The sequence below is a fragment of the Lolium rigidum genome, chromosome 1, assembly GCF_022539505.1.
Source record: "Lolium rigidum isolate FL_2022 chromosome 1, APGP_CSIRO_Lrig_0.1, whole genome shotgun sequence".
In the NCBI taxonomy this organism is placed as follows: Eukaryota; Viridiplantae; Streptophyta; class Magnoliopsida; order Poales; family Poaceae; genus Lolium; species Lolium rigidum.
This window is the reverse complement of record NC_061508.1, coordinates 68767276-68791702: the sequence shown is the minus strand read 5'-3', so window position 1 is coordinate 68791702 and position 24427 is coordinate 68767276. Positions and strand designations below refer to the sequence as shown.

Genomic DNA, 24427 nt, shown 5'->3' with positions numbered 1-24427 from the left:
GAGCACTATTGGTATTCGATGCATGAGGCTTGCAACTTGTAGGAAGTTTTATGCATAACACATATGAATTATTACTACCGTTGACAAAATTGTTTCTATGTTTTCAAAATAAAAGCTCTAGCACAAAAATAATAATCCATGCATGCTTCCCTCTCCGAAGGGCCTTTCTTTTACTTTATGTTGAGTCAGTTTACCTACTTCTTTCTATCTTAGAAGCAAACACTTGTGTCAACTGTGTGCATTGATTCTTACATGTTTACTTATTGCACTTGTTATATTACTTTATGTTGACAATTATCCATGAGATATATATGTTACAAGTTGAAAGCAATTGCTGAAACTTAATCATCCTTTGTGTTGCTTCAATACCTTCTACTTTGAATCTATTCCTTTATGAGTTAGCTCTTATGCAAGACTTTTTGATACTTGTCTTGAAAGTACTATTCATGAAAAGTTTTGCTATATGATTCAGTTGTTTAGCCATTATCTCTTTGTTAGCAATCTATTTCTTCATATCACTCCATTCATCTCATATGCTTTACAATAATGTTGATCAAGATTATGATTGTAGCATGTCACTTCAGAAATTATTGTTGTTATCGTTTACCTACTCGAGGGCGAGTAGGAACTAAGCTTGGGGATGCTTGATACGTCTCCAACGTATCTATAATTTCTTATGTTTCATGCTAGTTTTATGACAATACCTACATGTTTTGTTCACACTTTATGATGTTTTGATGCATTTTCCGGCACTAACCTATTAACAAGATGCCGAAGCGCCGATTCTTTGTTTTCGCTGTTTTTGGTTTCAGAAATCCTACAAAGGAAATATTCTCGGAATTGGACAAAATCAACGCCCAGGGTCTTATTTTTCCACGGAGCTTCTAGAAGACCGAAGAGCATACGAGGTGGGGCGACGAGGCGCCCACACCACAGGTCCGCGCGGCCAGGGTGGGGCCCGCGCCGCCCTATGGTGTGGGGCTCTCGTGCCCCCTCCTGCGCTGCCCTTCCGCATACTTAAACTCTCCGTCGCGAAAACCCTATTACCGAGAGCCACGATACGGAAATACTTCCAGAGACGCCGCCGCCGCCAATCCCATCTCGGGGGATTCAGGAGATCGCCTCCGGCACCCTGCCGGAGAGGGGAATCATCACCGGAGGGCTCTACATCACCATGCCCGCCTCCGGATTGATGCGTGAGTAGTTCATCCTTGGACTATGGGTCCATAGCAGTAGCTAGTTGGTTGTCTTCTCCTCTTGTGCTATAATGTTTAGATCTTGTGAGCTGCCTAACATGATCAAGATCATCTATTTGTAATGCTACATGTTGTGTTTGGCGGGATCCGATGAATATAGAATATTATGTCAAGTTCATTATCAATCTATCATATATGTGTTGTTTATGTTCTTGCATGCTCTCCGTTGCTAGTAGAGGCTCTGGCCAAGTTGATACTTGTAACTCCAAGAGGGGGTATTTATGCTCGATAGTGGGTTCATGCCTCCATTGAATGCGGGACGATGACAGAAAGTTCTAAGGTTGTGGATGTCTTGTTGCTACTAGGGATAAAACATCAATGCTTTGTCTAAGGATATTTGTGTTGATTACATTACGCACCATACTTAATGCAATTGTCCGTTGTTTGCAACTTAATACTTGGAAGGGGTGCGGATGCTAACTCGAAGGTGGACTATTTAGGCATAGATGCATGCTTGGATGGCGGTCTATGTTCTTTGTCGTAATGTCCTGATTAAATCTCATAGTGATCATCATGATATGTATTGAATCTTTATTTGTCAATTGCCCGCCTGTAATTTGTTCACCCAGCATGTTATTTATCTTATTGGAGAGACACCACTAGTGAACTGTGGACCCCGGTCCATTCTTTTACATCTGAAATACAATCTACTGCAATCTCTGTTCTCTGTTGTTCTTCACAAATCATTTTCCACACCATACATTTAATCCTTTGTTTTCAGCAAGCCGGTGAGATTGACAACCTCACTGTTACGTTGGGGCAAAGTATCTTGATTGTGTTGTGTAGGTTTCACGTTGGCGTCGGAATCACTGGTGTTGCGCCGCACTACACTCCTCCACCAACAACCTTCACGTGGTCCTTGACTCCTACTGGTTCGATAAACCTTGGTTTCATACTGAGGGAAACTTGCTTCTATACGCATCACACCTTCCACTTGGGGTTCCCAACGGACGTGTGCTTCACGCGTTATCACTTACTAAAAATGCAGTGCTCACAGAACTCAAACTTACTCAAATTGCAGCCATCTAGCAGGTCTCTCCTATGCAATTCTGCCATGCCATGTTCACTCATATGTCCAACACGCATATGCCACAGATTAGTTTTACCAGGTTCATCAGGAATAACAGCAGCAACAATACCAGACAAAGTGCTACCTCTAAGAACATATAACTTTGCAGAATTCATATCACCAATCATGTGAACGAGAGAACCTTTTGATACCTTCAGAACTTCGTGAGAACCGGAGTGTTTGTACCCATCAACGTCAAGGGTACTGAGAGAGATCAGATTTCTGGCCATGCCAGGTATGTGTCTCACATCTGTCAGAGTGTGTGTCATGCCATCATGCATCTTGATCTGAACGGAGCCAATGCCCACGATCTCATGTGGGTTGTTATCTCCCATACGCATAACATCTCCACTCTGCACAAACTCATAAGAACTAAACCAGTCTTTGTTACAGCAAATATGAAACGAACATGCAGAATCAAGGATCCACTCTTACCAGAAACACAACCAGCACACACAACTAGGCAATCGCCATCAGAATTATCACTGGAAACAACAGCAGCCTTACCATCACCCTCAGATTTGTTTTTCGGTTGGTAAGTACCGTTTCTTTTCTCTTTGTTCTGCAACTTCCATCAATCATCAATATTGTGGCTAGTTTTCTTACAATACTTGCAGAACTTACCATCTCGTCCCTTGGACTTTGAGCGACCTCTGTGGGTCTTGCTCTTATCTCTGGTGTAGTTGTTGTTTCTGTTCTCGGTCCTGCCTCGGACCTGCGGTGCTCTCGCCTTAGATGACGAACCCTCTGCGTGCACCATAGATTTCATTTTTTCCCTCTGTTGGAGGGCCTCATAAACTTCGGCAAGGGTTAGTTCATCACGACTGTATAACAAGGTGTCTCGAAAATTTGAAAAAGAATTAGCCAATGAGACTAACAGTATAAGAGCGAGATCCTCATCATCATAATTTACCTCCATGGACAGCAAATCAGAACCGATCTCTCTAAAGATTGATAGGTGATTCATCATTGACGCACCTTCTTGCAGCTTGTGCGAGAACAACTTCATCTTCACGTGCATCTTACTGTTAGATCTTTGGACATGCAGATCGATTCCAGTTTCAACCACATCGCCGCTGCGGATTTCTCAGCCAGCACTTCCTGCAAGATATTGTTGGATAGATGAAGCTGAATTAATGAAAAAGCCTTACAGTCTTTCCTCTTTTCATCGTCGGTCCGGGTCTTGGCATCTTTCTTGCCAAATCCATCAAGAGCTTCATCCAGATCAGAAGATTGGGTAAGGATCGCCCTCATCTTCACTTGCCACAGAGAAAATCTCGTGGTATAATCCAGCTGCGGTAGATCGAACTTCAAGGAAGACATGTCGCAAAACCCTAGATTGAAACACGGACTTTGATACCACTTGTTATAAAAGCGACAAGCAAATAACGAAGAACGATAAAAGTAAACGCAGCGGAGACACAAGATTTAACGTGGAAAACCCCTTCCAAGACAGAAGGGGAAAAACTACGGGCGCCAGCCAGCAAAACTTCACTATATCGGGGAGTGTTTACAAATGCCGTGGGTCATCTTATAATCTGATAAACCCTAGCGACGGCTTACAAGATGTATATATAGGCGGTGCCAAGCCTACGACCCAAGCCTACCGGCGACGGGCCTCGCTCCACTCGTCAGAAGTTAGCCTCCCTTTAGTATATGAATTTGGATCACAATACAACAATACTTATGACGGGAAAGGCGGCAAGCAGTTAATAGAGAACAAGTTCAAACTCTAGAGGAATAGCCGATGGCAAATTCACTATTATTATCAAACTATAAGGCTGCATAAGTTTCTAAACCCAAAGTGAGAAAGGTGGATCGGGAGAAACCTCTAAAATATATGATCAAGAATTAACATGGATGTGGGTTTTAATGGTGATACCTTGAAGGGAAGCATGGGTGTTGTAGAAAGAAATCATAAGGGTCTTTTTTTATAGCCACATGTAACTCAAAAAATGACCATGTCCATGATGCTTTATCAGCAGAAGCAAATCCATGAAACTTGGACTTGATCTAGTGAAAACCCTGGGCTGCAATAGAATCATACTAAGCTTCGATAATCACGATGTGATTGAAATCATGCGAGGGGAAGGCAATTCTGTTGAAGTAGCAGCTGCCATCTTTGACTTTTGAAGAATTTGCAAAGGTGGAGACGTGGAGTACGACCATGTCCACATAAAAGCTAATCAGGTTGCCCATAAATTAGCTTATATGGCTAAGTTTTCTAATCCTAGTATTTGGATGGAGAATCTCCTACTGATGTTGTACCTCTTTTGATTAAAGATGTAGCACTTATTTTAAATCAATAAAAAGGTACTAAGCTGTCAAGAAAAAAGAACCGAGGCAAACTAAAAATATCGTCGTTTCCTTCCACTGATGTTTCATATGCACGGTGGAAAACGAAATACTAAGTTGTAACTGTGGAGCATTCTGGAAAATAACAATGAATGTAGTTGGGGTTTCTTTCACAAAAAGAATAGCACGAATCTAGAGAAAAATGGTGGAAACAGAGGGATGTGATGACATAGACGTCGAGCAATATGTGAAGTCGTTTTTCCTTACGTGTGTGCCTCTCGGTTTCCCTTTCAGTTTCTATACATACAGGCCGAGGCAGCGCCAGCAGCAGCGCAGCGCAGGGCACCACAAAACACGCCTCCCAGCACGACTAGTTACTACTCACCCCGCCGACGAGCTTTCTTTCTCCCAGCTCCAGGGAGGAGGAGAGGTGACATCTCTGCCTCGGCTCGCCGCATTGGCGTCGAAAGCCTGGGCTTGGAGTGGACAATGGGCGCGGACATGCTGCTGGTTTTGTGCCTGGCGCTCGCCGCGACGGTGGCGGCGGTGGGGCAGCGGCCGACCGCGGTGACCGTGGGCGCGCTCTTCACGTACGAGTCGATCATTGGCCGCGCGGCACGGCTCGCCATCGAGCTCGCCGTCGACGACGTCAATGCGGACACCGTCGTGCTCGCCGGGACCAACCTGAATTTGATCACCCACGACACCAATTGCAGCAGTTTTCTTGGAACCATCGAAGGTCAGTTGTTCTTTACTTCTTCTCCTTGTGTTTTGTTACACTATTACTTGATTTTTCCTTCAGTTCATGTGGCTAGTACTTAAAATAGTGATTTCTGCATGAGTCGTGAATTTTTATTGGAGTTCGTCTTTCATGACTTCTGTACCTGGCTAATTTATTCCAACAACTATGTACAAAGCGAGGCTGTGATGGAGATAGGAGTTTCATACTTTAGTAGTTGCAAACGAGAAGAAAATATTTTTTTTGTTCAGAAGTAGAAATGAAAAATTGGTTTGACGTGATCCAAGAAAATCAATCTGAATGCTGTTGATTTTCTCATTTCTGAACTAATTTATCCTTTTTTTTTCCTGAACCTACCCGCTGCTTCTTTAGCATCAGCCTCATTTATCTTTATCTTTATTGAGATCTCAGTATAAGCCTGATTCGTAGAGGGCAACGACGACACCACAATCTGTCCAGCATACCCTATATAAAAAACAAGAGTAGTTGCAACTTGTTACAGAATGACAGGATTTGCACCTCGGAGTTTATTAGTAACCTGGCTTTTATTGGTCTTGGCCTTCCGGCACATATATGAAGAGAGCGTGGTCCTTCATTTGTTTATTTTTTTAGATAACAATCTTCATTTAATAATACTTTATTTAGTTTATTGTTGTTGTTGTTGTGTTTCTGTTAAGATTCAATCAGATTGGGTACCATAAATTTAGGGGAATTAATAGTTGTCCAGCAAAGAAATAATTCAACTGTAATATTAGTGCATTGATTTGTTAGTCTGAAATCTGATTTTTCTATGATTACTTGATAGGATGTCTCTTTGCCTGTTCTCTAAGGGATGATCCATTTCTTGTACATTTTCCCTTTTGTTTATGACAATGATTGCCTGGCTCGTGTTCCATGATGAGATTCTATCAATACTGCCTTTGATTGAAAATGGAGAAACCAATTATGGAGAAACCAATTGTGCTTAAAAAAACTGTTCCTCTACCCTTCCATGAGGATGGTGTCAATTGTACTTTGGCATGGGCAGCCCGGCACGAACATAAATCCTGGGCCTAGGCCTCAAATCTAGGCCCGACAATCGGGTTAGGCCTGGGTAGTGCAAAATGACAATTTAACGAAGTAACCTGGCCTGACGGCCCATAGGACTTTTGGGATTTTGCCAGGGCTGAGCCAGGTCTAGGCCTGACTTTTTACCCTTAGGATTTTCCTCCTCTAGCTCGAGGCCCAGAGGATGCTTAGATATAAATGTCATATATGTTACTAGTCTATATTACTATTTTTATAGTGGGCGATAACATACGTGTGGTACATATAAGACCCATTTATTAGGTTGTTTTGTATCGGCTACGTGTCATTGCATGTTGTCGGTAGTTACTGCTCCCTCTTGTGTGGTTATTATTTTTTAAACTACATGCATACCTTATAAACTGAACCGGAGAGAGTATCTATGTTATTTCCACTATGGCTAGTCTAAACATTTTGGTATAGTGGATCATAAATGGTATACTACATAGGTCATCCCACAAGGTTTAAGAAACATGTATTAAGGAGCACCCTAATAGCAGACGTCAACATGGGGGGAAGCACAAACTTGTGGCAAATGCCAGGTAAATATTGAACATTTTGGGTGTGCTTTCTCTACAAAATAAATGCACTTTGTTAAAAAAAATTAAGTAGTGTATGCAACATCGAAAATTTCACGGAAAAACTTGTCCATGGCGGACCAGATCTTGCTAATCCAGCGTCGTCGTCCGCGAGTCTGGCTAGCCAGGGCCCCGTCAGTGCTTGGAAAGGCGACCCCATTTCCGTTCCCAGCGATTCCTAGTTTTTTTGGGCTTGGGACTTCAATTTTAAAGTTTACATGGCTATTGTTGAGCTCGAGCTTGGGATTTCCATGGACCAAGAGGGGAGAGAGGGGGTGGGGCATAGCAGCAGGCGGAGAGGCAACGGGGCTCCGGATGGGGGTGGCTGCAGGCTTCCGCAGGCCCGCAAAGCCGCGCCGCGGAAGAAACGCCTCGTGGCGTCGCGGATAAGCTGCTACCCCAAAGTGGGCTTTGTGGCCCAGTCCTGCCTTACCCACTCGGCCCGCAGTCCGCACCGCATATTCTCCTCCACCAGAGTCAGATCGTATCGATCAAAATAAAACCAGAGTCAGATCGTGAGCGCTGCCGCCGCTCACCGACCTGCTGCTCAGCCGGACCGGGCTCACCGACGGCCGGCTCCAGCACGCTCGTTTCCGACGGCGTCGACGCTCGTTTCCTTCCGCTCGTTTCCGACGGCGCCGACGTGGTCTCCGCCACCAGCACGCTCGTTTCCTGCCGCTCGATTCCGACGGCGTCGACACGGTCTCCGCGACGGCCGCAGCGTTCGCGGCCACCAGCTTCGCGCCGCGCGCCTGCTCTGGTGCAGCGCCGGGTGCTTGAAGACGTGTCTTCACGGCAGAGGTGGCGGAGAGGAGCGCCATGGGCTTGTCGAGCTCGCGCGGACTCGCTGGAGGCCATGGACATGTCGAGCACTTTCCCCGTAGCAGCACACGCGTGGACGCAGGAACCTGCGAAGCCTGCATCTGTCCGCGTCAGTGCGTCCGCAGGCACCTGCTTATCCTTCATTTTGCCGTGGCGGCTCACGCGGTCGAAGCAGGCTCGTCCGTGGACTTGTCCACTTGCATCCATAAACGGGGCGACCAACGGTGGTCTCTCCTCTAGGTTAGAAGGCATCACACAAGGCCATGGAGCGAGCGGGGCGCTAGGTAGGCGAAACGAGCGAGAAGGCAGGCTAGGCGCGAATCTATAAGCTAGAAGATGGACAACATATTTTCCCACTTCCTTATTTTTTTAATGTGCTCAACATTAATTTAGACACTTCTCTAAATCTCCAAAACTGTTAGAACTTATTAGTAGTTTTGTTTCATATATTTTGTTGTTGAATTATTGTGTAGAGCACACGTCCTATAGACAGGTATCACTCGCGTCAGCGGGAGGCCGACCTTTGTGAAGTTCGCCTCCGTGCTGAGATACTGGGCAAGCGATATGTTCAGGTTAAGGATGGCAATTTACTTATGGGTATGGGTACCTGCAGGTACCGTACCCGTATGGGCAGGGTACACTACACTTTTATACCTATAAGCAATATCCATAGCCTACCCGTTAAGTCATGGGTAGGGCACATGTAGAACCTCGTACCCGCGAGTATATCCATACCCTACCCATTTATTGTCAGTTTCTTATGTAACACGTCTATTTTTGTTGACTTATGAGTTAGAATGCGAGTTTGTGATTTCTATATTTGGTTAATTGTTATGTAATCAACTACAGATTATTGCGATGAGAAAATTTATTTGTTAGTCAAATTTGCTATCGATAACTGTAGATTTGTGAGTAACTTGTGAACAATTTGACCTACCCAACAGGTATCCAATGGATACGGGTATCGCTGGGTATGGGTATGGGTAAATTTTTAGGACAGGAATCAGGTGACATGCATACAGTATGTCACGCTGCAACATGCACCCTCCTCGATGCTCTCCAAACCTCATCCAAAGGCCCAGAATGATCCAAGGCAAAAAGATCCCAGGACCAATCATCACACGGGACCAACACAGGCGCGCGCATGTGTTCTAGTCTCAGGGCATCTCTAGCTGCATGACTGCCGAAGCGACGCCTCGGCGCCATTACTGACGAAGAAGACGCATCGACGCTGGGTCACTGCCAGGCCTGCCAGACGAAACGTCCGCCAGACGCGAGCGGGCACTTTGCGCGTCTGCGCAGCGTCCGCGGAGACGGATCTGGGGCACATATTTCGACCAGGTTTGTGTCGCCGCGGATGGCCCGGTCACTTTGCATCGCTTCGCTGGATGTGGTATCGGGCGTATTTTTCAGCCCGGCGTCATGCAGCTAGAGATGCCCTGAGACTAGAACACGTGCGCGCGCCTGTGTTGGTCCCATGTGAGGATTGGTCCTGGGATCTTTTTTGCCTTGGATCATTCTGGGCCTTTGGATGAGGTTTGGAGGGCATCGGGGAGGGTGCATGTTGCAGCGTGACATGCTGTATGCATGTCACCTGATCCCTGTCCAAATTTTTATGCCTATAAGTACGAGTATGGGCAGAAGTTAATTAATACCATTGACTACACGGGTATGGGTATATTATTGCTCTACCCTGCCCCATGTCCGTTGACATCCTTAGTTCGGGAAACAGCGGTCCACATCCACATGTGCATGCTCCATCAGCCTTGCATTCATTCACGGAAGGGGATGGTTTTGCTCCCTTCGGCCATGCATCCACAACGCGTTGGTTTTGTACGCGCGGTTTGCATGGGTGGTATACTAGCTAGCCTAGCTTATACATAGTTCTTTTTCGGTACAAAGGAAAAAAGTAGAAACAAGTACACAGTACAGATATACTACACTGGAGATGAGTACAAAGTACACAAAAAAATATGCTATAAAGTTCAAGTGTAACAAAACAAAGTACAAAACACAAAATTACACTAACCGAAGTACACAAGTGTACTCAAATACAAGTATAGTAAATTCAAAGTGGAAAGTAAAATATAAAACTACACTAATCGAAGTACATGGAATAAGTGTACCCAAGTACATGTATAATAAAATCGAAGTACAATGTATGCTAAAACATATGTACAAAGTACACTAAGGAAAGTACAAGTACGAGTATACAAAACCCGAAGTGCAAATTACAATGAAACCCGGAACCAAGAAAAACATAGAAACAAAATTACACTCACACCAACCCGATTAATAGTTTTAGAAGTACAATTTTGTTTTCCCGAAACCTATCAATGTGGCATCTAGATTCAAAGATCTTGACGCAATGACGTTTGAAAGTAAAAATAGTTTGTAATTTAGATGAACGGTTCTTAAGGTATTTTGTTTTAAACTACAGATTAAAAATAAAAGGGACCAATAGCATCTCCCACCCCACGCGTGTCCCCCTCCCTGTCATCCTCATCCTTAAAGCAGATTGTAATTTGGACATATGGTTTTAAAGATATTTTATTTTAAAATTTTGTGCTCAAAAAATAAAAGGGAAAACTGCACCCGTTCCTATCTCTCTCTCGTCAAAATCCCACTCCGCTTCTGGTTGCGACATGTGAACATGAAGACACCCAGCGGGGGACCAGATGAAGGAGAAAATGACAGTTGGAGAAACCACGCCGCGAGTCCTTCGAGTAGGGTTCCCTTTTTCTTAACGATTTCCCCTTATAGATAGGCCAGTGTTATCCAATTGTGCACATTAAAAATCATACTTTGGAGAGAAAGTTGAAGAACTACATATGTGCCTTTTGTTTCACTCTCGTCCTGGTCATTTCTGAATTTGTCAGCAATGCAAGCTCAATATTAAAGCACGTACATTTCTCTCTTTAACTAGATAGAAAGTAACAGTATATGCATTTTTATATGTTCAAACATCTAATTTTTTCTCATCTATTCCTACCTAATAGTACCTCCATTCCAAAGTTTAAGGTTTATATTGTTTTTAGAAAGTCAAACTATGTCAAGTTTAACCAAGTTATAATTAAAAATCATTAACATGCAAAATACAAAATCAATATAGATAGATAATGAAATATATTTTCATATGGTATCTAGAAATTTCATATTTTCGATAAATTCTTCTAAAAATTTAGTGAAACTTTACTTGGTTTGACTTTTCAAAAAAAAAAACCTTAAAGCTTTGAAACGGTGGTAGTACAGTACTATTCTAACCTTTGTCCTCCATTAATGTTGGTGTGTTGAGACTTGTTGTTTCAATTTTATTTCAAAATGTAAGATGTGTGTGCATATTTAATAATCTTTTATCGCTGCAGCCCTCATTTGTCTTTCCTTTTCTTTACAAATTGTTACTAAACATTTAGCCGCATTCTATTTTTCTTGTTGCCAAGATGAAAACTTCATGATATCGTAATCATTGTCCTATGCATTTTTTTCATAGTTTTATAACCTCTTTTAATCAATATCAGTAAGGCATCTTATGAAGTAATGGAGTACAATGTACAACCTCCTTTCCAGATTATAAAACGTCCACACATTCGAGATTCAAATTTGACCAGTAAAATTTGGGTTACGTGCCTACGAACTTCTAACATGATATTCTCGTTCTACAGAAGTTGCAAATGGTATAAATTTCTTGAAGTTTTGTTCATTACTAATTGCTTTGAAATGAGCCTCCAATTAGTATGTATAAGACGCATCCTAATTTCTTTGAATAGTCTATGAACTCATTCATAAAACCTTACTTTTTTCAGCATTGGAACTAATGGAGAAAAAAGTGATTGCTGTCATTGGCCCACAATCATCTGGAATAAGCCATGTCATCTCGCATGTTGTTAATGAGCTGCATGTTCCACTTCTATCATTCGCAGCAACTGATTCAACCCTATCCGCATCGGAATATCCTTACTTTTTAAGGGGTACCATCAGCGACTACTTCCAAATGCACGCTGTTGCTAGCATTGTTGATTACTACCAATGGAAACAGGTAACTGCTGTATTTGTTGATGATGATTATGGGCGAAGTGGGGTCTCGGTCCTCGGAGATGCACTTGCTGCAAAGCGGGCAAGAATTTCATATAAAGCAATCATTCCTCCAAATTCAGACGAAGACGTGATCACTGATGTACTCTTTAGAGCAAACATGATGGAATCAAGGGTGTTCGTTGTGCATGTCAATCCTGATACAGGGATGAGACTATTTTCTACAGCTAAGAAGCTCCAGATGATGACTAGTGGCTATGTGTGGATAGTAACCGATTGGCTAGCTGCTGTCCTGGACTCCTCAAGGTCTAGAGATCTTAACGACATGAGTCATATCCAAGGGATAATATTTCTTCGTCACCATACTCCTGATTCTGCTGCCAAGACAAAGTTCATATCTAAATGGAATAATGTGGCTCGTAATAGGAGTATCGATTCTGCCTTGAATTCGTATGGTTTTTATGCATATGACTCAGTATGGATTGTTGCCCGCGCTATCGATCGATTTCTAAATAGCGGCCAGCAGATTAATTTCTCTACAGATCCAAGGTTGCACGATTCAAATGGAAGCACTTTGCGTCTATCAACTCTTAAGATATTTGATGGTGGTGAGCAGTTGCTACAGCAACTTCTGCTCACAAACATTACAGGCCTAACAGGTCAGGTTCGGTTTGACTCAGATCGCAACTTGGTACAACCAGCTTATGATATCCTTAACGTTGGTGGTTCCGGGTCCCGTTTGATTGGATATTGGAGTAATTACTCTGGCCTTTCTGTTGCTTCTCCTGAAATTTTGTATCGGAGGCCACCAAATACGTCAACAAGTGCCCAGCGGCTGTACAGTGTGGTGTGGCCAGGCGACACTACTACTAAGCCTAAGGGGTGGGTTTTCCCAAACAATGGCCAGCCTCTCCGAGTTGGTGTTCCAAATAAACCAAGTTTTAAGGAATTGGTGTCAGGTGGCACTGGCCATGATAATGTGAGCGGTTACAACATTGATATATTCAACGCAGCAATCAAGCTGCTTCCGTACCCGGTTTCTTGCCAATTCATATCAATTGGGGATGGCATAAGTAATCCTAACTATGACAACATTATTAGTAGGGTATCCACCAATGTATGTCATCATTCTTTGCTCTGCTTGTTTGTTCATTTTGCTTTCAACTATCTGAATCTTTCTTTGTTCCTCAGCACCTTGATGCAGCTGTAGGTGACTTCTCCATTGTGAGAAACAGAACCAAGATTGCAGAGTTCACACAGCCTTATATCGAGGCGGGACTCGTGATAGTAGCGCCAGTCCGACGAGAAAATTCAAGTGCCTGGGCTTTCCTTAAACCTTTCACAGTAGAGATGTGGTGTGTAACAGGTGCTCTTTTTCTTTTTGTGGGAGTAGTTGTTTGGATTCTCGAACATCGAACTAATGTAGAGTTTCGAGGCTCGCCACAACAGCAAGTCGGAACAATATTTTGGTAAGTTTCTTTTGCTACTCCAAAGATGTGTTTTATCATAAGTTACCACATCTATTTCGATAAATGACGCTTTATTACTCAAAAGTTTTAACCATTACACCCGGCCTCTGCATTGCTAAGATGCATACAGCCGTCCAACAGTACGAACCACACAAAACGTTACAAAAGAGCGGACAGAAAATAAATAGGCCGCCGAAAAGGCCATAGGATTAGTTACCACATATGGCTTGAATATTTTTGTGACTCTGTATCTTGGCGATTTCCCTAAATGATTATCTAGAAGCTAACTGAATCCTTATGCATCTCTTTCAGGTTCAGTTTCTCAACAATGTTCTTTGCACACAGTAAGTTCACTAGATGCATCACATGGTATTATGTTTAAATCTTCCAGTCCGTGGTGTTTTCCTATCTGAATAAAAATATCTTTTTGAAAAAACTCTCCTCAGGACAGGACACTGTAACTGCTCTTGGGCGTTTTGTGCTAATCATATGGATGTTCGTCGTGCTAATCATCAATTCAAGTTACACGGCTAGCTTGACGTCAATCCTCACAGTCCAGCAACTTGCAACTGGAATAACTGGGATTGACAATTTGATTGCAAGCGGTTTACCTATCGGATACCAGACTGGAAAATTCACCAGAAACTACCTGATCCAGGAGCTGAACATTGCTGAATCTAGGTTGGTACCATTGAGCACGGTCCAGGAGTATGCTGATGCCCTTAATCGTGGACCAAAGAATGGAGGCGTTGCTGCAATTGTTGATGAGATGCCATACGTTAAGATCTTCCTTTCATCCCACTGCAACTTCAGAATAGTCGGCCAGGAGTTCACCAAGGAGGGATGGGGATTTGTATGTTCGGCAACCGTTTTGAATTCACTTTTGTAGGCGTCCTATAATGGAGAGAACTAAACATTCTCATTTAATTTTACAGGCATTCCAGAGGGATTCTCCCCTTGCTACAGACTTATCGACCGCCATCCTTGAACTTTCAGAGAGTGGCCAGCTTCAGAGAATTCACGACAAGTGGTTCTCAGATCCGAGTTGCAGCTCTGAGGACAGTGCGGTGGGAGCAGTCCGGCTGAGCCTCGGAAGTTTCTGGGGCCTCTTCATGGTGTGCGCTGTGATATGTTTGTTCGCTGTCATGTTCTTCTTCGCGAGAGTGTGCTGGCAGTACAGCAAGTACTCCAGCTCTGAATCCGTTGAGCCAGTCGACGCTGCTGCTGTCAACACTGTTATTGTTGGTGAAATACAGCCGACTAAGCCAAAGCCGACTCGCCTTGCTAGCGTCAAAGAACTGATGCAGTTTGTCGACAAGAAAGAGGAGGAGATCAAGAAAATCATGGAACGGAGATCGAGCATAAAGGATACTAGGGCTGCTTGATCCTCAGACTCTTCAGCGAACAAGGTTCTTGCAGATTTTAAGTCTTTCGGATGACAAAGCCACATGTTTTTCTTACACAGCCAGACAACACCTGAAGTAGATTTTTTTCGATAAAGGGCGCTTTATTACTCGATGTATCAAGCATTACACCCAGCCTCTGCATAGCTAAGATGCACACAGCCGTTTATGAGTCCAATATCCAAGCAAAAAACTAGTACATAAAGGATAAAGGAAGAAAGCCAACTAATCGATATCTCCATTGGCTTCTATCCTATGGCTATGCTGCCACCCATGTTGGGTAATAAAATCCTTGGCCGTATTCTCCAAACGTGTAGACACCTCCATAAATAGGTCTCGGTCCTCGAAGCGTTGAAGCGGTGATCATGAACGGAGCATAGCTGTACATCTGTAGATAACCTGCATGATAGAAGAATTTTTGTCATTAAAAACCTTGTCATTTCTACACCTGAAGTAGATCAGTTGTAGCAGCGGTGTACTTGTATCAGGATTCGGAAATACATTTTCTTGTTTACCTTCATTGTAATTATGTCTTTGTATGTGCGCAGCAAACATGTTTTCCTTAAAAAAAACACTAGTCTCTGCATCAATCGATCCATACGGATCAGTATTACAAAGCATTAGAAATCACGGATCACTCAAAACCTCTACATAAATAAGCTATTTAAAAATGACAAGAAGCAGTATAGACTCATCCATAACACAAGCATTCTTAACCAGAGGCCTGAACAAAGTTTTATAGTATTCTGATTATTAAATATTCCACGATCATTTTCTTAGCTGTCATGAACGCTTGACATCGCAAAATGTCCTTGTAATTGATTTTCCAAAGCGAGTACGTAGATGGATTCCTTGTTCTGCCACTTTGTCAATGCCATAGATAGACATAAGATTTACTGCCTATGTTCCTAAATATAAGACATTCTAGCATTTAAAATTGAATTGCTATATTAACAAAATAGCGGACACCGAATTATGAATTCGGTCATACTTGACATTTCTTAATCACCGTAATTTGTATCTGTTTTCCATTTTTTCCTAAATCTTACCTGATAGACGTAAATGCGGTATTTTTGAAGTTTGAATTACACCCTTCTACATCTTGGCACGATGCCATAATTGCATTCAACAATGTATCGTCATCTAATAGGCTCCGAGTACCAAATCTTAGATTTTGCTAGTTTATTTATTTATTTACAAAGCTGAGCACATTTGTATTTAAAATGAATCTCGTCAGCCACGCGACGCAATCACCCCATACGGTCGGCACGGCGAAGCACACATATCTATCTAGTACTAATGTAAAGTAGATCGGATGGATCACGCTTTTCACATGAACACGTTTACATAGCAACAAATACAAGGCATTTTTTTTTTCGAAATGGGGTGAGCCCCGAACAAATACAAGGCATACAAAACCAATTGATCTCCAGACACGATACCAAAGCTTTTCTTGCATACAGATATATATGTAACACACGTACAAAAGCAGTGGGCAAGTACTCTAAGCAAGTAGGTGTGTTCTTCCATTACATGGCCGGATACACCGAAACAACCACCCAAAACGTTCCAGAGAACTCGACAGGTTTATTACTCTGTTCCAGCGATCTTCTTCTTCAAGGACTCGATGTCGGTGGCCAGCTCTTTCCTGCTTTCCTGCAATCACCAAGAAAGTGCATGTAAAGTTATCAGTCAAATTGGCCGACTGAAGTCAAGGTGCAGAGGCACCGGTGCGTCTGCTGGCATTGTTTGTTACCTTGAAGAGGAGGTAGCGGTAGACGAACCAGCCGGTGTAGCCGAGCCCGACGAGCTCCAGGAGCTTGGGGAGCTGCGCAGATGGAACACAGAGCGGGATTCAGGGAAGGATTCATTATTAGTTGCGCAGAATCGTAAGAGGCGAACAGTTTCGACGGCGGGCACGTACCAGCGGCACGGAGTTGATTGCGCCGACGACGACGGTGGTGAGCCAGAGCGCGACGACGGCGCCGCCGCTGTAGAGGAGGAAGGTGGGCTTGTCCTCAATCGCCTCCCACTGTTGTCGCCACACAGGAGAAGAGAAGTGAACGGGTGAGAACGCGCACAATTGACACATTGTACAGTGACGCATATATACAGGTAGTCGGCACGAACCTTGCCCTTGAGGTCCTCGATGATCTCGTCGCCGCTCGCCGACGTGTCGTCGGAGGCGGCCTTCACGCGGAGAAGCGACGGCCTCGGCGCATCTGCAAGCTCGGTGAAGCAGTAAGACGCTAGCTCGCAAGAAAAGTTAGATGGACAAGCAGCTCTATCGTGTTCAATCACCTTGGAGGCGGAGCGGCTGGAGGTTGCGCCGGGGCAGAAGCGCGGAGGAGGTGAAGCGGGTGGCGCCGGTGGTGGCCGGGAGGCGTGCTCCGCCGAGGAGCGCCACGGAGTACGCCGTGGCAGCCATTGCCTTATCGCTAGAGCTGGCTTCTAATCCCTTCTCGGCCTCTCGCTCTGCTTTCCGCTGTGCTAGCTACGTGACGGAAAGAACGCTGGAGCGGTTGTTGTGTAGGCCGGGCTGGGGTGGCTCTCGTGGTCGTGTCGCTCGTGTGTGTTTGGGAGCGGCGACGTGGCAGGATGCCAGGCTCTGATTGGCCGCCTCCCTATCTTCAAATCCATATATTGCCTCCCATACCAGGCATTAGTTTGGTTGGTGCTGAGCATACAGGGTCGATCTGTGCTCTCTTACTCGGCTTCTTATGTAAATTCTGCTACTGCGGCATTCCTAGTGTATTCTACTAGGATATGCTGCTGTAAATTCTGCTACTGCGGCATTCCTAGTGTATTCTACTAGTTTATTACAGGATGTCATATTTGCTTGAAGGCCATATAGTCAGCACCCTTCTTCCGCGCAATGTTTGCTAGTCTAGAAGCAGTTCCTCAAGAAATCATGTCTCAAATAAAATGAGAGTAAAGATTGTAAGCATGCACAAAATGCGCGCTAAAACATAAGAATACCATGTCAACGTGTTCTAGTTGACACACAAGACGAGAATAATTATTCTTTGTTTTTCATTTCTTGCCTTGGATTGACATGTTTGTCAATCTAACATCTGACACAAATCACCAGCTCCGCACCTAATTGCTCCGTATCAGCAGCCTGGCACAGCATGGCTAGACTCTGCTGCATGAATCACAACACCGCCTGCTTGAGCAAAACCCCGCTTGCTTGAGCAGAACACCTTCTACGGCATGCAAGGATATGGTTGGCTGGATAATTTCTCATTCTGGATCATGACTAGTATGGCCATCGCGGCGCACGCAGTTCCTCACGGCCTGCGCACCCTGTTCTCAGTCATCATTCATCTCAAATCTTTCTACCAACTCAATAACTAACTCGCGTCAACCTAATCGTCGCTATCTGAGAAATATATGTGTTTTGATTTGGTGCCTTTTTGTGCAGAATCATAATCTTGCTCTGATTCATCTTCTTCCTCGGATTCCTCTTCTTCCTCGGATTCATCTTCTTGCTCAGAATCATCTTGGGTCCGTTCCGCGAAGACGAATTCAGCAACAATGGGCAGGTGATCACTGCCCATTTCCTGACAGATTTTCAGCATGGCATCAAATGTTAGCAGTTAAATATGAATAGTGTGTCCGATCCATTTCAAAAAAAAAATATAAACAGGAAAATTGCATCAAAAACTCAAACAATGACATCACCAAAGTTTAAGATATATAGTCCTCTTTTCACATAAATATTTTTTCTAATTAGTATGATGCATATGTAAAGAGGAAATACCCTGGTCGGAAGACCCCTCGTTCTCCTCAAAGCACCCAATGGTAGTGTGTCCAAAACTCTGGAGCATTCAAGCCCACGAGTATACCTTCAACAAAGAAACTCAGCCACAACTTATATGCATCCAATAAGATACAGGCTCGTATTGAGAAGCATACCACAAATAATCAACAGTGCCAAGAAACTTCTTGTGAAATGAAGTTGCTAGAGGTTCACCATGATCACCTCTATTGCTTGAATTCCCCTAAAATAATCGACATTTTGCTTCAGATATATGTCGAATAGTCAGAGTGCTTCCATTTTCACAACAAAATACTACCTTTAACATGGCATAAGAACTAGAGAGCTTCAATGGATGTCTAGCGACCATGACATTTGAGTATCCAGTCGCATTTCTCACTTCTGCGGCACTCCATCTGTACTTGAGTAAAGGAAGGTAGTAACAAGTCTTAAAACAAAGAGATGTGTCAGGTAACCTAAGATTTGAGATGAACGACTTTTGACCTAGAAAGCTCGTATAAACCAAATTCAGAGTTATCAAGTCCTCCAGACAACTGCCTTCTATCATGCAAAGAAATGTCCAGCTGGTGACACAAAAAGTAACACATTGTAGTCAATTCTATAATAACCATAGTTCACTCACTTTGGGGGTATCTAAAAAATATCTAATGCATTCTTTCACCTTCATTGTCGACAAGAACTTGTAGAGGGCACTCTGGTCCGAGGGAAAAATAAGAAAAAGTCGAACCAATGAAAGAAAAATGTCAGCACTAAATCACGGGATACCACATTCCTTAAAAAGATTTATAAAATCATTAACAAGTTAATCTGCAGCCAATCTAAAGCACTATCACTAATGAGCAGTCACGAAGCAAACACTTGCTGGAAGTAATTATCTTCATGTGAGAAATTTAACGTGAGATATGCATGGGAGAACTTAAAACATACATCAGGTGTGCAGTTAAAATCCCCAGCAAGCACAATAGGAATTCCATCCCATTTTTCAGCAAGAGCATTTGCCTTCTCCAGTAGCATGCGGATCTGGAGGAAGGAGAATTATGAGTGGACACTTATAAGTGGGTCAAGTTGGAATGGGTAAAAGAAACATCTGCCAAATTTGAAGTAGTCGACAGTCATTTCAAACTTTGCACTGGGTTCATATCAGGTAATGAGGATTATGCAGAACATCTTGTCACGACTAAAGAATTATAAATGATATGAGATACGCAGGAAACAAATGATGTTGACTTTAGCTGAACATATACCTGACCCAGTTTTATATCTCCACGCTTTGGACTAAACAAAACATGGATATTCCCGAGCACAAACTTTTGGCTTCCGCTAAGCTGAAAAGGAAACAGGTAAGTAAAAAACAAAATTAATAAAGCCATTCTACCAACATCCAAGACATTGACCACTTGACTCTAGATCGATATAGACTGAATAAGAAGAAAAGATTATACAAAGGATGTAACAGGGAAACAGTTTCGGAAATACAAGATTCAGTATAACATGTAGTTTGGCACCTCTTATATTTATACTATGTAAAACAACTCATGAGGGAATGCTGAATCTGTAATAATAGATGGTACATGTTGCTAGATAAGACATGCTGCTAGACAGAGCTATTTAACTCATTGAGAAAAGATGAGATCTATATCGTATATAAGGAAGTTTCATCAAGGGTTGGCGAGAAAAGCATTAAACAAAAAAAGAATCAAACAATGAAAAAGGTGTCCAGACTCCCTTCCTCCTCTATTTCCTGCTACTTCTACCCATCCTTTGGGTCTCAGGACAATAACAAATAGGGCAAGCATTACTAGAAGAAGAACCCTGGCGACTATAAGTCTAACCAGGATGAATGTGAAATTACTCCTTACTTAGTTAATTGACTGAACTAAGTGGTTCTTTCATGTAAATCCAAGTACCTCGAAAACTAGTATTTGAGCAACATTATTCCACAGATTGAATTCACTAAATTCAATACTATCTTCCTCAAGCAGACGTAACCTACATTTCATAAGAAAGAAAAAGATGAAAATACACTCCGTACAAATGAGTGGAAATAACAAGGGAGGAGAAGGTAGAACATTAGTCTTACCGTCCTGATTTCCAAAAAGTAGCACATCCATCTTCCGCATCCCAAGTGCGCCGCTAAAGATGGCAAGAGACTTGCCTAAGGATTGAAACACGGTACTTTTAAAGAGAAGTGTTATAGAGTTATACCTTGAAGCTACATTTATACCCCCTTTTCTGCATTTCTTCAGCGATTCCCCGGAGTTTATCCACCTCCTGTTGGGCAAATCACAAAGTGTTATAGAGTACAGTGAAAGGATGGCATCACAAATATGCAGGTTGAGTTCTTGCCTGGAGACACACTAAATCAGAGTCCCACTGCCTAATTTCACGGAGAATAAGCCTTCTCCTTGAATCCCACCTCATTGCGTCCCATGGGACGTGCAAGTAAAGTTCCGGATGATTCCCCGCATGGGTATCCGCCAAGATGTTGTATGACATGATGGTACATGCATCTACCAAAAGAAAGCATGAGAAAAAAAATAAACGTGCCAGAATACCATCCATCTCAGCAACACAATTCCACACAATCCGGTACAGCTTTGTAACAAGAAATATAATTCCAGATCAGCAACCTAAACTGATGGAACTTTGCAACAGAAGGAAACACATATCACATCTTTGTGGAAAAATTGCAGTAGTTGGGTAGAATTACTTTACTTTCACTGACTTCTATTTTGGCAAACTAGTTCCACTAACTAACTGGGTTACCTAGTTTATTGCTTTCCAGGCTAACAACACTAAGAAGAAGTAATGCAAATCTGTCAATGTTTACTCAACCTATTCATGAACAAGTGGTGAGCACAGGTAACCAACTATTCTCCTCAACAAACTATGTGGCTAACAGGATACCTCCGCCCGAGGTCGAGGCCTCGTCCGCGACGATCCACTGCCTGGAGGGCACCCGGGCCTGTGGCGCGCGGCCCTGCCAGGCGGGGTTCTGCCAGCGGCCGCGGGGCTCGAACGGAGCGACGTAATCGGAGGACGCGCACCACACTGCTGCAGAGGGAGAGCGGCCGCGCTTCCTGGGGCGCGGGGCAGCGGGGCGAGCCGGCGGCGAGAGGCGCGCGCGCGAGGTGTTGTAGGCCATTGCGGCGAGGCTGTGGCGGTGGGAGAGAGGGGAACGGGATTAGACGGGTTCGGGAACTCATTTTGGGGTTAGCGTATATATATATTCATGGCCACAGGATCTGAATCGGACGGCTCAAATGCGCTGCCAAACTAGGTTGTTTTCTCATAAATTCAGTCCACGAAAATAGTAATAATTATATTATATATATATATACTGAGATCTATCTTGCTTCTGCCTCTCCTCCTAAGCCAAGCCACCTCACTTCATCCGTTTCGGCCAGCAATCGATGGGTCCTTGTCGCTCCATCAGGAGGAGGTGATGGGACGCTCGGTGCTACCACTACGTCCCTAAAGTTAGCGTTTTGGGGTGTCATGATGGCGCCATTCAGATGGCGGTGACAACGCTCTACTGAATAATGTTACCCCTACTTCAACCCTATCTTGTTGACGTGATTGGCAGCTTCGAGGAGTCAGTGGGTATGTGTCATTTTGAGGCTTGTGCTCCGGCTTTGTGTGGTGTTGGTCTGATTGTTGGCATATTGGTCTTTGTCGGTGGCATTTTTTCATTGTATGCATGTTGTTCCCATCTGCCTTAGTCCTCTTCTTGAAAGATTGGATGGCAACGTGACGAAGTGTCAAGAACTGGCAAATTTAGCGGAAGAAGAATTTGTTGGACGTATTTCATGTATTTTTAGGTTTTCTCGATGCTATATGTAAATATGCGGTCAACTCTACTACATATGGATGTGTCCTTTGTAATCGTGCCCTTTGGTTAAAATATTCCAAATAACATTCATCGAAATAAAGAAATATTTGAAAAGCTATAGAAAGTCTTAAAGCTTGTAAAACTATGTGCATATATACCTCCGTGTACTTTAATGAACACAATTTTCTGGTGCATCGCACACATTTTTTTATTTCAAAACCCTTTGTGTTTACCTTCTACATCACATTTTTTTAGCAAATCTGTGTGCAACCGAAATCGGAATAAAATCATTTAAGTGGGTGAACATAGATAGAAAGCCTACAAATTCATAATATTTGTGTGTTATCCATACAATATGGTTTAGTTTTTTTTTAGATTGGAATGGTACCATTTTGCACTATATTATTTATACATCACTAAAAAACCATTTTTTGAACTTAGAAAATGGAAAAATATTTTTATACACACATTTTGAAACTCACTGCAATGCTATTTGAAAGGGAAATATATACCTCCATGCAAAAGTGGAGCCATAATGATTAAAATCATTCTTGGTGCATCACATAATTTTTATTTCAAACACCTTTTGTGATTTGCACCTACATGAGACTGATGCGCGTAGATGTACACGTCCGTTGGGAACCCCAAGAGGAAGGTATGATGCGCACAGCGGCAAGTTTTTCCTCGGAAAGAAACCAAGGTTTATCGAACCAGTAGGAGCCAAGAAGCACGTGAAGGTTGTTGGTGGAGGAATGTAGTGCGGCGCAACACCGGTGAAGCTCGGCGCCAACGTGGAACCTGCACAACACAATCAAAGTACTTTGCCCCAACGTAACGGTGAGGTTGTCAATCTCACACGGCTTGCTGAAAACAAAGGATTAAGCGTATCGAGTGGAAGATGGTGTTTGTTTGCAAACAACGAGTAAAACGATAGAATGTAATCGGATGTAAAAGAATGAACCAGGGTCCACAGTTCACTAGTGGTGTCTCTCCAATAAGATAACTAACATGCCTGGGTGAACAAATTACAGGTGAGAAATTGACAAATACAGATTCAATACATATCAACGATGATTACTATGTGATTTAATCAGGGCATTACGACAAAGTACATAGACCGCTATCCAGCATGCATCTATGCCTAAATAATCCACCTTCAGGTTATCATCCGAACCCCTTCCAGTATTAAGTTGTAAACAACAGATAATTGCATTAAGTATGGCGCGTAATGTAATCAACAAATATCCTTAGACAAAGCATCGATGTTTTATCCCTAGTAGCAACAGCACATCCACAACCTTAGAACCTACTGTCACGATCCCAGATTTAATGGAGGCATGAACCCACTATCGAGCATAATTACTCCCTCTTGGAGTTACAAGTATCAACTTGGCCGAGCCTCTACTAGCAACGGAGAGCATGCAAGAACATAAACAACACATATATGATAGATTGATAATCAACTTAACATAATATTCTCTATTCATCGGATCTCACCAAACACAACATGTAGCATTACAAATAGATGATCTTGATCATGTTAGGCAGCTCACAAGATCTAATACAATGAAAGCACAAGCGAAGAAGACAACCATCTAGCTACTGCTATGGACCCATAGTCCAAGGATGAACTACTCACGCATCAATCCGGAGGCGGGCATGATGATGTAGAGCCCCTCCGGTGATGATTCCCCTCTCCGGCAGGGTGCCGGAGGCGATGATGGCGTGTAACTCACAGGTTCGTTGGGAACCCCAAGATGAAGGTATGATGCGCACAGCAGCAAGTTTTCCCTCAGAAAGAAACCAAGGTTTAATCGAACCAGGAGGAGCCAAGAAGCACGTTGAAGGTTGATGGTGGCGAAATGTGATGCGGCGCAACACCAGGGATTCCGGCGCCAACGTGGAACCTGCACAACACAACCAAAATACTTTGCCCCAACGAAACAGTGAGGTTGTCAATCTCACCGGCTTGTTGTAACAAAGGATTAACCGTATTGTGTGGAAGATGATTGTTTGCGAAGTAAACAGTAAATAAAGTATTGCAGTAGATTGTATGCGATGTAAAGAATAGGACCGGGGTCCACAG

At 43.3% G+C, this 24427-nt stretch overlaps 3 protein-coding genes across 3 annotated transcripts; 1 reads left to right on the top strand and 2 right to left on the bottom strand.

Moving 5' to 3' along the window:
- The first annotated feature begins 5109 nt into the window (after positions 1-5109).
- On the top strand, positions 5110-14710 carry LOC124675223 (glutamate receptor 3.4-like). Its single transcript, XM_047211294.1, has 6 exons — positions 5110-5359; positions 11628-12973; positions 13048-13325; positions 13638-13669; positions 13772-14178; positions 14261-14710. Exons 1-6 carry the CDS (start codon positions 5110-5112, stop codon positions 14708-14710), a joined length of 2763 nt encoding a protein of 920 aa, XP_047067250.1.
- A 1457-nt stretch (positions 14711-16167) lies between these two features.
- Positions 16168-17245, bottom strand: LOC124692703 (protein CURVATURE THYLAKOID 1A, chloroplastic-like). The gene is made up of 5 exons (XM_047226440.1): positions 17030-17245; positions 16859-16950; positions 16653-16760; positions 16485-16556; positions 16168-16384 (listed from the first exon to the last, which is right to left on the bottom strand). The coding sequence occupies exons 1-5, from the start codon at positions 17154-17156 to the stop codon at positions 16319-16321; spliced, it is 465 nt and encodes a 154-aa protein (XP_047082396.1). The 5' UTR covers positions 17157-17245; the 3' UTR covers positions 16168-16318.
- Positions 17246-17996: 751 nt separating this feature from the next.
- LOC124675213 (carbon catabolite repressor protein 4 homolog 3-like) lies at positions 17997-21654 on the bottom strand. Its single transcript, XM_047211284.1, has 13 exons — positions 21417-21654; positions 20856-21019; positions 20715-20780; positions 20590-20642; positions 20417-20498; positions 19754-19834; positions 19437-19529; positions 19171-19203; positions 18993-19072; positions 18808-18904; positions 18647-18732; positions 18492-18576; positions 17997-18291 (listed from the first exon to the last, which is right to left on the bottom strand). Exons 1-13 carry the CDS (start codon positions 21652-21654, stop codon positions 18097-18099), a joined length of 1353 nt encoding a protein of 450 aa, XP_047067240.1. The 3' UTR covers positions 17997-18096.
- Between the last annotated feature and the right edge of the window lie 2773 nt (positions 21655-24427).